The following is a 13,475-nucleotide window of genomic DNA, read 5'->3' as shown; positions in this document are numbered from 1 at the left end:
GATTTCCAGTTAAACAGTCAATGCTGATGGGCTGCAGCAGTTCAGGGAGGCATCCTATCAAGACTCTTTCAAAGAAGAAATGGACACCTTTCTTCCATCAGCCACATCACATGAGAGAAACAATATGAAAAGAACACAATTTTCTCTCAAAATCCCATGCTCATTGTGTCTGAAATCACCATCTCCAGCAACATTGTGCCAAAACAAGCAGGAAATTGAATGGTAACTCTAAGACCATGTCTCTCTGGCAGCACTTGGGAATTCCTTGTGTCAATCAGAACATTGCACATTGAACAATCCACACTCTGGAGGCGCGAGTATTTTCAATTACAGAATTTTATTGATCAATTAGATTGAAAGGATGGTCACAATACTGAGCCTGAGTTTGTGTAAACTCCGCTCTTCTACCCTTTAGTATCAGGCCGTCCAAAGCGTCTGATGGATCACTTGAAATCATCACTTTCATGACTATTTCTATCGTTGTTCTCACTGTTTTCTTCTTTTATTTCCAGCTACACTTTGTTGGGAACAACCAGAAGTTCATCGTCTCCTGTAAAAGAGAGGAGGGTCAGTGGCCTCATAGCCGGTTACAGGTTAGTGCCACACAGTGAGACAGCAAGTGAAGCACCGAGCAGTTGCCTTCACCTGAGCTTTCCCTCCCACTCTCGGGGAGGCTTTGTCCTTTTCACAATATTTATCTCCCTCCCCTCCAACACCGTGAATGGTTGAGAACCTTCTGATTTCTGTCCCTCATTATCCCCTTGGACACTTGTTTCACTTCAGCCACCGGCAGAACTGGTTGTGAGTCTGACCATGAAATGGAAGTGATCAGGAAATACAGCGACTCCCAGCTGAAAAACACCAGGATGTGGCTGCTTGAGTGAATGAAAGGAACATATGCAGTGTAATGTAAAGGGTTAATGTCAATATATAAATAAACTCATGCAATTTTCCACCCCCATCCCCCCCCAACCCCTGAACCAAGCCTTAGTGTATTCCATACCTTCTGGGACAGCATCACAGTATTCCTCACACTCTTTCCTGGTATAGAACTTGTTTCCATTTCCTCCACACCCACTGTACGTGAAGGGTACACATGCACCAACAGCAGAGTCAAAAGCCCAGACAGCAACATTTAACTTGCATGGACCAGGTTCCAGAGGCAATCTACAGGCAGCTGCATCACAGGAACAGAGAGGTGTTAGAAAGAGGATCACAAAGACTAGATACAGACAGGGAGCAGGCAGTCACACTGAGGATCATCAACATCTATTATAGACACAACGAGATTTAGCTATCAGTTTCCATGGTGGAATGGCCTGCTGACATCCACTGTCGAGACACAGACATGAAAACTGCTGGAGGGTAAGGTGCCAGATGCTGGTGATGGAACTGGGAAAGTGACGGCTGTTAGAAGTGACAGCAAGACAGTAGTGCAGCTTTTCACCACTTGGAGTGTCCACTCTGTCCATTGATTTATAACGCACCTGTTTAGAGGTGTACCCTGATGGAGAATATACACAGCTGTACCCAGACTGAGACTGGTATACCGTGACTGAGCTCTTGAACAAGCTGAGATGGATTGGCCATGCTAAATTGCCTGTAGTGTCCAGGGGTGTGCAAATTAGGTGGATTAGCCATGGAAAATATAGGGGTTACAGGGAAATGGGAGGGTGATGTGATGGTCTTTGGAGGGACAGTATGGACTAAGAGAGCCATAGAATCCTCCAGCACGGAGACAGGTCCTTTGGCCCAAAATGCTCTGTGTTGACAAAAGTGTCCACTACGCTAAATCCATTTCTCTGCACTTGTCCCATATCCTTCTAAACCTTTCTTATCCATGTGTTCATCCAAATGCCTTTTAGATGTTGTTAATGTACCTGCCTCAACCACTTCTGCTGGCAGCTTATTCCATGTGTACCACACTCTGTGTAAAAAAGTTACCCCTCAGGTTCCCATGTATTCTTCCCCTCTCATCTTAAACTGATGCCCTCTAGTCCTCAATTCCCCAACCCTGGGAAAAAGACTGAGTGCATTCAGCCTATCTATGCCTGTCATGATCTTATACACTTCTATAAGATCCCCCCCCTCAGTCTCCTACGCTCTAAAGAAAAAAGTCCTAGCTTGTCCAACCTCTCCCTATAACTCAATCCCTTGAGATCTGACAACATCCTTGTAAATGTTTTCTGCACTCTTTCCAGTTTAATAACATCCTTCCTATAGCAAGGTGACCAAAACCGAACACAATACTCCAAGTTCGGCCTCACCAACGTCATGTACAACCGCAACATAACTTCCCAACTTCTACACTCAATACCCTAACTGATGAAGGCCAGTGTGCCCAAAGCCTTCTGCACTGCCCTGTCTACTTGTGACTCCACTTTCAGTCATCCATGCACCTGAACTCCAAAGTCCGCTGTTCCACTACACTCCTTAAAGCCCTACCATTCACCATGATACTCCTGCCTTGATTTGACTTTCCAAAATGCAACACCCCATACTTATCTATATTAAACTCCATTTGCCATTGCTTGGCCCATTTCCCCAGCTGATCAAGATCCTGCTGCAATTTCTGATAACCTTCTTCAATGTCCACTATACTGCCTATTTTAGTGTCATCCACAAACTTACTAATCATGCCTTGAACATTCTCATCCAAATCTTCGATATAGATAACAAACAGCAATGGGTCCAGCACTGACCCCCGAGGCACACCACTAGTCACAGGTCTCCAGTCAGACAAGCATCCTTGAACTATTACTCTCTGCTTCCTACCATCAAGCTAATTGCGTATCCAATCTGCCAGCCCTCCCTGGATTCCATGCGATCTAACCTTCCAAAGCAGCCTGCCATGTGAAACCTTATCAAAGGCATTACTGAAATCCATATAGACCACATCTACTGCCCTGCCCTCATCAAACGTCCTCGTCACTTCATCAAAGAAGGCTAACAAATTTGTGAGGTATTATCTCCCACGCACGAAGCCATGCTGACTACTCCAAATCAAACCCTGTCTTTCTAAATGCATGTATATCTTATCCTCAGAATCTTCTTAAGTAATTACCTACCACAGATGTTAAGCTGACTGGTCTATAATTCCCTGAGTTTTCTTTGCAGCCCTTCTTGAATAAGGGCACAACATTCGCTACCCTCCAGTCTTCCAGGACCTCACCCATGACTAACAACGATGCAAATATATCAGCCAGGGCCTCTGCAATTTCTTCCCTATCCTTTTGCAGGGTTCTTAAATATACATGGTCAGGACCCTGAGATATATCCATCTTTGTCCATTCTAATACTTACAATAGCTCCTCTACTGTGATATGAACTATCCACAAGATATAGAACATAGAACAGTACAGCACAATATAGGCCCTTCGGCCCACGATGTTGTGCCGAACTTTTACTCTAATCCTAAGGTCTATCTAACTTCCACCATTACCTTATACTATCATCCATATGCCTATCTAATAGCCACTTAAATGCCCCTAATGAGGCCGACTCCACCACGATCTGCGGCAATGCATTCCACGCCCTTATCACTCTCTGAGTAAAGAACCTACCTCTGACATCTCCCCTATATCTACCTCCACTCACTTTAAAACTATGTCCCCTCGTAAAAGCTACCTCCATCCCAGGAAAAAGTCTCTGGCTGTCTTCTCTATCTATACCTCTGATCATTTTGTACACCTCTATCAAGTCACCTCTCATCCTTCGTCGTTCAAAAGAGAAAAGCCCTAGCTCTCTCAAACTTTCCTCATAAGACCTTCCCTCCATTCCAGGCAACATCCTGGTAAATCTCCTCTGCACTTTTCCAATGCCTCCACACCTTTCCTATAATGAGGTGACCAGAACTGGACACAATACTCCAGATATGGCCGAACCATGCTTTTGTATCGCTGGAGCATAACTTCACGGCTCTTGAACTCAATCCCTTTATTAATGAAAGCTAACACACCATATGCCTTCTTAACAACTCTATCCACCTGGGTGGCAGCTTTCAGGGAACTGTGGACATGAATCCCAAGATCCCTCTGCTCCTCCACACTGCCAAGAATCTTTCCATTAACCCTGTATTCTGCTTTCAAGTTTGTCCTTGCAAGATGAATCACCTCACACTTTTCAGGGTTAAACTCCATCTGCCACTTCTCAGCCCAGCTCTGCATCCTACCAATGTCCCTTTGTGACCTAGAACAGCCCTCCGCACTGACCACAACGCGACCCATCTTCATAACGTCCGCGAACTTACTAATCCACCCTTCCACTCCTTCATCCAAATCATTTACAAAAATCACAAATAGAAGAGGACCCAGGACAGATCCTTGTGGTACACCACTCGTAACTGAGCACCATGTTGAATATTTTCCGTCCACTACCACCCTTTGTCTTCTAAGGGTCAGCCAATTCTGAATCCAATCTGCCACATTTCCCCCTATCCCATGCCTCCTTACCTTCTGCATGAGCCTACCATGGGGAACCTTATCAAACGCCTTACTTAAATCCATGTATACCACATCCACTGCTCTACCTTCATCCACGTGTTTGGTCACCTCTTCAAAGAATTCAGGAAGGTTTGTGAGGCATGATCTACCCCTCACAAATCAATGCTGACTATCACGAATCAAACTGTGCCTTTCCAAGTGACCATAAATCCTATCTCTCAGAGCCCTTTACAATACTTTGCCCACAACTGATGTAAGACTAACTGACCTGTAATTTCCGGGGTTATCCCTATTCCCTTTTTTGAACAAGGGAATGACGTTTGCCTCTCTCCAATCTTCCGGCACTATACCCGTGGACAGTGAGGATGAAAAGATCATCGCCAAAGGCCCTGCAATCTCTTCCCTTGCTTCCCATAGAATCCTTGGATAAATCCCATCAGGCCCGGGGGACTTATCTATCTTCAACTTCCTCAAAATTCCGAGCACATCTTCCTTACTAACATCGACCTCCTCTAGTCGACCAGCCTGTTTCACAGTCCTCCTCTACAACTAGGTCCCTCTGAGTTGTGAATACCGAAGAAAAGTATTCATTAGGGACCTCTCCTATCTCTTTAGGCTCCGTGCACAAATTCCCTTTACAATCCTTGATCGGCCCTACCCATTCTCTGGTCATTCTCTTATTCCTCACGTACGTGTAAAAAGGCTTGGAGTTTTCCTTGATCCTATCTGCCAAATTTTTCTCATGCCCCCTTATAGCTCTCCTAAGCTCTTTCTTCAGCTCCTTCCTGGATAACTTGTATCCCTCTGGAGCCTTTTCCGCTCCTTGTTTCCTAAACCTTACTCCTTCTTCCTTCTTCCTCTTAACCAGACGTTCGACATCTCTTGAGAACCAAGGCTCCCTCACTCGACTGCATTTTCCCTGCCTGCTAGGGACAAACATATCGAGCACACGCAGTATGCATTCCTTAAACAATCTCCACATTTCAATAGTACCCTTCCCTGACAGCATCTGTTCCCAATTTACGTTGCCCAGTTCTTGTCTAACAGAATTGTAATTACCCTTCCCCCAATTATAAACCTTACCCTGCTGTATGTACCTATCCTTTTCCATGACTATTGTAAAAGTAACAGAGTTATGATCGCTACCGCCATAATGCTCTCCTACCAACAGGTCTAACGCTAGGTCCGGTTCATTGTCAAGCACCAAATCCAAAGTGGCCTCTCCTCGTCTTGGTCTATCTACCTACTGTGTCAGGATCCTTCTTGAACGCACTGGACAAAATCCGCTCCATCTAAATTATTACAACTAAAAAGTTTCCAATCAGTATTTGGAAAGTTGAAGTCACCCATGACTACAACCCTGTGACTTTGGCACCTTTCCAGTATCTCCCTCCCAATCCGCTCCTCTCCTTCTCTGCAACTATTAGGGGGTCTGTAAAAAAACCCCAACAAAGTGACTGCTCCTTTCTTGTTCTGGACATCAACCCAAACTGACTCTGTAGACATTCTCGAACTGCCTTTCAGTAGCTGCTATACTAGCCCTGACTAGCAATGTCACTCCCCTGCCTCTTTTTCCACTCTCCCCATTTCTTTTAAAGCATCTAAATCCCGGAACTTCCAACAACCATTCCTATCTCTGAGTTACCTGAGTTTCTGTAATGGCCACAACATCGTAGTTTCAAGTATCGACCCATGCTCTAAGTTCATCTGCCTTATTTCTGATACTTCTAGCATTGAAGTATACACACCTCAAACCATCTCTGTGTCCACAATTACGCTCCATTGACCGCATTTCTTTATAAATAACCTCACTCCCTGTTGTGTCCATTGGAAGGCTGAATACCTCATCCTCTGAATTATAAATCCGGTTCCCCACCCCCTGCCAATCTAGTTTAAACCATCCCGTATAGCTCGAGCAAACCTCCCTCCCAGGATATTTGTGCCCTTCTGGTTCAGGTGCAACCCGTCCTTACTGTACAGGTCCCACCTTCCCCAGAATGTGCTCCAATTATCCACATAATGGAAGCCCGCCCTCCTACACCAGCCCTGTAGCCACGTGTTTAGCTGCACTCTCTCCCTATTTCTTAACTCGTTATCACGTGGAGCTGGTAGTAATCCAGAGATAACTACCCTGTTTGTCCTGGACTTCAGCTTCCAACCTGACTCCCTATACTCGTTTTTATTGCCACTGGCTTCCCCAAGTTCCCAGGTCTTCATATCTTTCTTCATGGTAAACACAGAGGAGAAATACTCATTGAAGACCTCGCCCATCTCCTTTGGTTCCACATACACATGTCCACTTTGGTCCTTCAGGGGTCCTTCAGGGGTCCTCTTCTCTCTCTTTAATATACTTAAAGAATCTCTTTGGTTTCACCCTAATCTTCTCAGCCAAAGCTATCTTGTGCCCCCTTTTTGCCCTCTTGATATCCTTCTTTCATAAACCCCTGTCTCCCCTGTATACCTCCAGGGATTCCCTTGATCCCAGCTGCCTGTTCCTGAGCCATGCCTCTTTCATTTTTCTGATCAAACCCTCAATATCTCTTGTCATCCAGGGTTCCCTACACCTGCCAACCTTGCCCTTCACCCTCACAGGAACATATAGGCCTTGAACTGTAGCTATCACACTTTTAAAAGCCTCCAACTTGCCAGAGGTTCCTTTGCCTGCAAACAAACTACTCCAATCAACCCATGCAAGTTCCTGTCTCATTCCATCAAAATTCGCCTTGCCCCAGTTCAGAAATTGAACCTATGGACTAGCTTTGTCTTTCTCCTTCACCATTTCAAATTAATAGAACAATGGTCACTGGTCCCAAAGTGACCCCCACTGTCTCCTCAGTCACCTGTCCTGCCCTATTTCCCAAGACTAGGTCGGGTTTTGCCCTTTCCTGAGTAGGACCCTCTATATACTGCTTCAAGAAACTTTCCTGAACACATTTAACAAATTCCACCCCATCTAAGCCAGTAACGCTACGGCAGTCCCAGTCTATGTTAGGAAAATTAAAATCTCCCACTATGACAATCCTATTTCTCCTGCAAGTCTCTCCAGTCTTCCTGAATATTTGTTCCTCTAATTCCCGTTGACTATTTGGGGGACTATAGTACAACCCCAATAACGTCACCGTCCCCTTCTTATTTCTTAGCTCCACCCACAAAGCCTCACTGGATGATCCATCAGTTATTTCATCTCTGACTACTGCTGTGACACGCCCCTTAATCGAAAATGCAACTCCCCCTCCCCTCTTCCTCCACCTCTGTCCCACCTAAAGCACCTGTAGCCGGGCACATTAAGCTGCCAGTCCTGTCCCTCCCTTAGCCATGTTTCTGTAATGGCTAGAATATCCCAGTCCCACGTACCTATCCATGCTCTGAGTTCTTCGGCCTTACCTGTCAGCCCTCTTGTATTGAAACAGATGCAATTTAATCCAACAGGCATTCCTCGTTCCCTGTCCTGTTCCATCCTGACCTGTCTCTTCAACTTGCTATTTCTGATTACTGCATCTCCTTCCAGCCTTGCACTTGCCTCCCTGCCATTGAGGATCCCAACCCCACCCACCACCCCCCACCCCCAACACACACCAATCTAGTTTAAACCCTCCCGTGTAGCACTTGCAAATCTGCCCGCCAGGATATTGGTCCCCATCCAGTTCAGATTCAACCAGTCCTTTTGAACAGGTCATCTCTGCCCCAGGAAAGATCCCAATGATCCAGGAATCTGAACCTCTGCCCTCTGCACTAATTCTTTAGCCAAACAATCATCTGCCATATCCTCCTGTTCTTACCCTCACTAGCACGTGGCAGTGGAAGTAATCCGGAGATTACCATGGTTGAGTTCCTGGTTTTTAACTTTTTCCTAGTTCTCTATAATCACTCCACAGGACTTCATCCCTACTTCTACCTTTGTCATTAATGCCAATGTGCACAATGACTCCTGGCTGCTCACCCTCCCCATTGAGAACATTCTGCAGCCACTCTGAGACATCCTGGACCCTGGCACCCAGGAAACAACACACCATCCTGGATTCCCATTGGCAGCCACAGAATCTCCTGTCTATTCCCCTAACTATCGAGTCTCCTTTCACTAAGGTCCTGTTTACCTTTACCCTTTTCCGCTGTGCCCCAGAGCCAGTCATAGTGCCACTGACCTGGCTACTGCTGCTTTCACCTGATCGGTCATCCCCCCTCAACAGCATCCAAAACAGTATACTTGTTTTCGATGGGAATGGCTACAGGGGATTCCTGTACTCTCTGCCTACTCCCTTTGCCTTTCCTAGTGGTCACACAGCTACTCTCTGCCTTCGCCTTAGGTGTGACCACCTCACTAACACTCTTATCTATGATTCGCTCAGCATCTCAGATGATCCTAAATGCATCTAGCTCCAGCTCCAGCTCCCTAACATGGTCTCACAGGAAATGCAGCTGGGTGTAGTCATCAGGGGCGATGGAAGTCTCCCTGAGCTCCCACATCCTGCAGGAGGAGCATGCCATGGCCCTCATTACCATCTCAAATGCTCTAAGATTAAGAGGAAAGTTAAAAGGGCTTCACCTGAGTTTTTGTGTACTTTTTGCTGAGCCACTGCTCACTGAAGCCTATTGTGCCAATGCCTTACTTCTCACTCTGCTCCCAACAAATTAGCACATCTCTCTCACTCCTTTTTTGGTTAGAGGGGGAGGGAGGGAGGGAGGGAAACACTACATTGTCGCAATATTTGGGGCTTAAGTAGTCCTTGACACCAGGCCCACAGTAATCCATTCTTCTATGGAGGTGACTATTCCCAGGCTCTAATATAAGTGCTGAATTGATGCCTCTCCCTCGCTGTTGCCCTCTGCTGGATGAGTGAGTTGGGCTGAATGGCCTGTTTCCACACTTGGGATTCTATGATGATGACGAGTGTTTGAATGGATGTTGCTGGGCTAAGAGTCGTAGAGGGTTACAGCCCTTTAGCACATCAAGTCTGTGTCAGTCATAAACAACTACCTAACTATTCTAATCCCATTTTCCAGCACTTCGCCATAGCCTGTGTGACTTGGCATCACAAGAGGACATCTAAATACTTCTTCAGTGTTATGAGAGTTTCTGCCTCTCCCACCCTTACAAGCAGTGAGCTCCAGGTTCCCACCAGCCTCCAGGTGAAAACTTTTTCCTCACTTCTCCTTTAAACCTCCTGCCCCTCTCACTCTGCCCTTCTGGTCATTGATCCCTCCATTTCAGGGAACAGTTTCTTCTTGCTTACACTGTGTCCCTCATCATTTTATACATTTCAATCATGTTCTCTCTCAATTTCCTGTGCTCTAAGGAAAACAACCTCAGCCCCCATCCAGTACCTTTTCATAACTGAAACTCTCCAGTACAATTTGTGCTGAATCTTAATTTTCCTAGCTCTGTATAAATTACGACGAGTTATGTTGAGTTTGTTGGAGTGATTTTTGCTGTGAGGGGTCAAGTAAGATTTGTCCTCTTGGAAGTAAAGCAGCCTAAGGGATGATTTAATCGGTGTGTACAGAGTTATAAACAGTACTTTTAAGGTAGATATGGAATGCTGTTCTCACTCACTGATGGTAGAATGGGGCACTGATCGAAAGTATTGAGTAAGAGATACAGCAGGAATGTGAAGAAGAATCTCTTACAGCAGCAAGCGCTAATAGCCTTGAATTTGTTGCCTCTGACACTGATGGAAGTAGAGACAATGAATGATCAGAAAAGAAATTGATTGGACACCTGAGCAAAATATATGAAAAAGAGTGTAGGCTACAGTAAAGAATTGGGACCTAATTGGATTGCTGTATATCAAATCAGCATGGATGTCGATGGGCTGAATGGCTACCTTCTGCATCATAGTGACTCCATAGTTCTCCAAGTCACCATGTTGACAGAGGAATGTACACTCACTGTTTAAGCTTGGGGGTTATCTCACCTACAGTCCTGCATCTCTGCAAACATTCCCGCTCTGTTCCATAGTTGTTTCCGTTTCCAGCACAGCCTCCATAATTAAACACCTGACAGGCCATTGAGCTGTGGTTGTAGTAGAATTTTAAAATTAAGCTAAAGCAGGGCCCAGAATCAGGTGCCAGTTGACAGGATTCTTCAGAACAAAAGCAAACAACAAGATTAATTTATCAACGAATACAGAAGACTTCTTAACCCAAATGTTAACCCTAACCATAACCCAATGGCGGACCTCTCAGGACACAAACATCTCCCACTCCAGTAGCCTGGGAATCAGGACCAATCTTCATATAGTTACTCTCAAACTGCTTTATAAAGGATATCCCCATTCGGGCTGTAAGGGTTTTAGGCCGAAACATTGGCTTCTCTGATCCCCGGATGCTGTCTGACCTGCTGTGCTTTTCCAGCTCCACATTTATTGACTCCCACTCTGTTCTCAGTAAAAGAGCCAGTGTTCGAGCCAACACCGTGCCCCATGATGCTCTCACCTACAGAATGAGTTGTGCTGCTAAAGTCTCCAAGGCCAGATCCTTCCTCATCTTGTCCTCCAAGTGCTCGCCGTTTGTGATTCTTGTGCACAGAGAGAGAGAGAGAAAGAGATGGAGAAAACATTCAGGAATTACATAAGGACCAGAAAATTGAAGACGAAGCAGAGTTGAGATGCACCACTTCCTGTATCAATGGAGCTGAGGTAGACGTGGTTGAGATTTTCAAGTTTCTCGCAGTAAGTATCATTAATAATATATTCTAGTCCATCTATATCGACCCGACGGTGAAGAAAACACACCAATGCCTCTACTTCCTCAGGCAGCTGAGGAAATTTAGCATGCCCACAATGACTCTTACCAATTTTTATAGATGCATCACAGCTTGGTATGGTAACTGCTCTGCCTAAGACCGTACAAAATTACAGAGAGTGGTGAACACAGCCCAGTTCATCATGAAAACCAGCCTTCATTCCATTGACTCCGTCCACACTTCCTGCTGCCTCAGGAAAGCAGCCAACATAATCAAAGACCCCTCCCATCCCGGTTATACTCTCTTACCCCTTCTTCCATTGGCCAGAAGATACAAAAGTTCGAAAACACTTATCAACAGATTTAAGAACAGCTTCCTCTCCACTGTCATCAGACTTATGAACGGACCTCTCATATAATAGAGCTGATCTTTCTCTGCACTTTCTCTAGCTGTAACATTATATTCTGCATTTTGTTCCATTACCCTGATGTACTTATGTATGATTTGTCTGATTAGCACATAATGTAATACTTTTCACTGCATCTTGGTACATGCGACAATAATTAACCAAATAAAATCAAAATTAAATAATGATTAGGTAAAGGGGCACATGACTGAAAGCTGGCTGAGAAAGCCCATGGTTCAGCACTGTCAGATGAAGCATGTGGAGTGCAGGCCATTCAGTAATAAACCAGCTATTGTTTAAACATTCTGAAACCAGGCTAACCAACATACAACAACAGCTGATTCAGAGATAGTAGGAACTGCCGATGCTGGAAAATCTGAGATAACAAGGTATAGAGCAGGAAAGCTGACGTTTCGGGTCTGGATGAAGAAGGCTCCAGACCCAAAACATCAGCTTTCCTGCTCCTCTGATGCTGTTTGGCCTGCTGTGTTCATCCAGCTCTACACCTTGTTATCTCATACAACAACAGCTGTCAGGTTTACCATGGATTATCATTCCCATCACCGAGGTTAAACTGATAGTCATCATGTGATGCTTTGTTAAATTCCTTTTGAACCACATCAAGCTGTTTTCCATCTCCCCAGTAACAGACACAGGGCCTCCCTGGTCAGCAGAGTTCCCATCACTAATCCCTTATGTATGTCACTTTATGAATGACCTACAACCAGTCGCTGAGCCACCCTGTTCAGTAGATCCCCCAAACACCGATCACTGCAACACTCAACTCAAACACTATCTGTGCTCATGGCCAAATAGCCGGCTACTCAGGAAGTGACTGACTGATTGCCTCACCTTGATTGGTGACTCTGGGATGGGGTCCCATGGAAGACACGCTCCTGTTAGAAACAGACACACAGTTAGGATCTTGTCTATAAACACTAATCAACATCAACATTTCATGATGGTCATTCAAAACCAGAGGGAGTCAGGAGGGATCCATAATCATAAAATATCTTCGTCATCCAAACCACAGTATGACAAAAAACTGCTGATGCTGGAATCCAAGAGAAACAAACAGGAGGCTGGAAGAACACAGCAGTCCAGGCAGCATCTGAAGGAAGGGAGCAGTCAACATTTTGGGTATTGCCCTTCTTCAGGACTGTTCTGAATAAGATCCCAGTGAGTCCCTATTGAGTAAGAAACAGGGGATCTGATGTTCACTTCATTTTACTTCTCTCTGACTCTTTTATTCTCTATTTTGTCTCTCTTGGCCGCTCCCTCCTTTTCCTTCTTCTTTTCTCTCTCCTTCTGTTTCAGAATGAAAATGATTCTGAATGTGAGAGAAATAGCAGCACATTGAGCTGGCAATGTCGACACACGAATTGGACGAGATTATCCATTTTGGTTGGACGAATAGAAAGGCAACATTTTATCTCAATGGAGAGAAGTGTCAGGGTTTTGGTGCAAAAGGGATCTGAGTGCCCTCATGCTTGAATGGCAGAAAATGATAGGTTAAGTGCATGGGCAAAACATTGGCAAATGGAATATAATGTGGTAACATGTGAAGTTGTTTTTTGGAAGGGAGAGCAAAATAGAACATAGAACAGTACAGCACAGCCCAGGCCCTTCGGCCCACGATGTTGTGCCAAACTTTTACCTTAAACCTGAGGTCTATCTAACCTCCACCATTACCTTATACTATCATCCATATGCCTATCTAATGAGGCCTACTCCACTACCCTCTCCGGCAATGCATTCCACACCCTTACCACTCTCTGAGTAAAGAACTTACCTCTGACGTCTCCCTGATATCTACCTCCTTTCACTTTAAAACTATGTCCCCTCGTAAAAACTACCTCTACCCTAGGCAAAAGTCTCTGGCTGTCTGCTCTATCTGTACCTCTGATCATTTTGTACACCTCTATCAAGTCACCTCTCATCCTTC

General features: G+C 45.1%; 1 protein-coding gene across 1 annotated transcript in view; it reads right to left on the bottom strand.

Annotated features, from left to right (window-relative positions):
* Window positions 1-318: 318 nt before the first annotated feature.
* The window catches only part of LOC125486406 (protein AMBP-like), a 33,780-nt gene continuing 20,623 nt past the window's right edge, over window positions 319-13,475 (bottom strand). The window contains exons 6-10 of the mRNA XM_048613832.1: window positions 12,383-12,426; window positions 10,875-10,956; window positions 10,355-10,522; window positions 1,004-1,177; window positions 319-550 (exon numbers count right to left, since the gene is read on the bottom strand). Of these exons, the coding sequence (XP_048469789.1) occupies window positions 513-550; window positions 1,004-1,177; window positions 10,355-10,522; window positions 10,875-10,956; window positions 12,383-12,426 (506 nt within the window). The 3' untranslated portion in view covers window positions 319-512. The remainder of the gene's footprint in view (window positions 551-1,003; window positions 1,178-10,354; window positions 10,523-10,874; window positions 10,957-12,382; window positions 12,427-13,475) is intronic.

This window comes from Rhincodon typus, chromosome 28, assembly GCF_021869965.1.
Source record: "Rhincodon typus isolate 14 chromosome 28, sRhiTyp1.1, whole genome shotgun sequence".
In the NCBI taxonomy this organism is placed as follows: Eukaryota; Metazoa; Chordata; class Chondrichthyes; order Orectolobiformes; family Rhincodontidae; genus Rhincodon; species Rhincodon typus.
The sequence above is the reverse complement of the archived record's forward strand: the minus strand, read 5'-3'. Positions and strand labels throughout refer to the sequence as shown.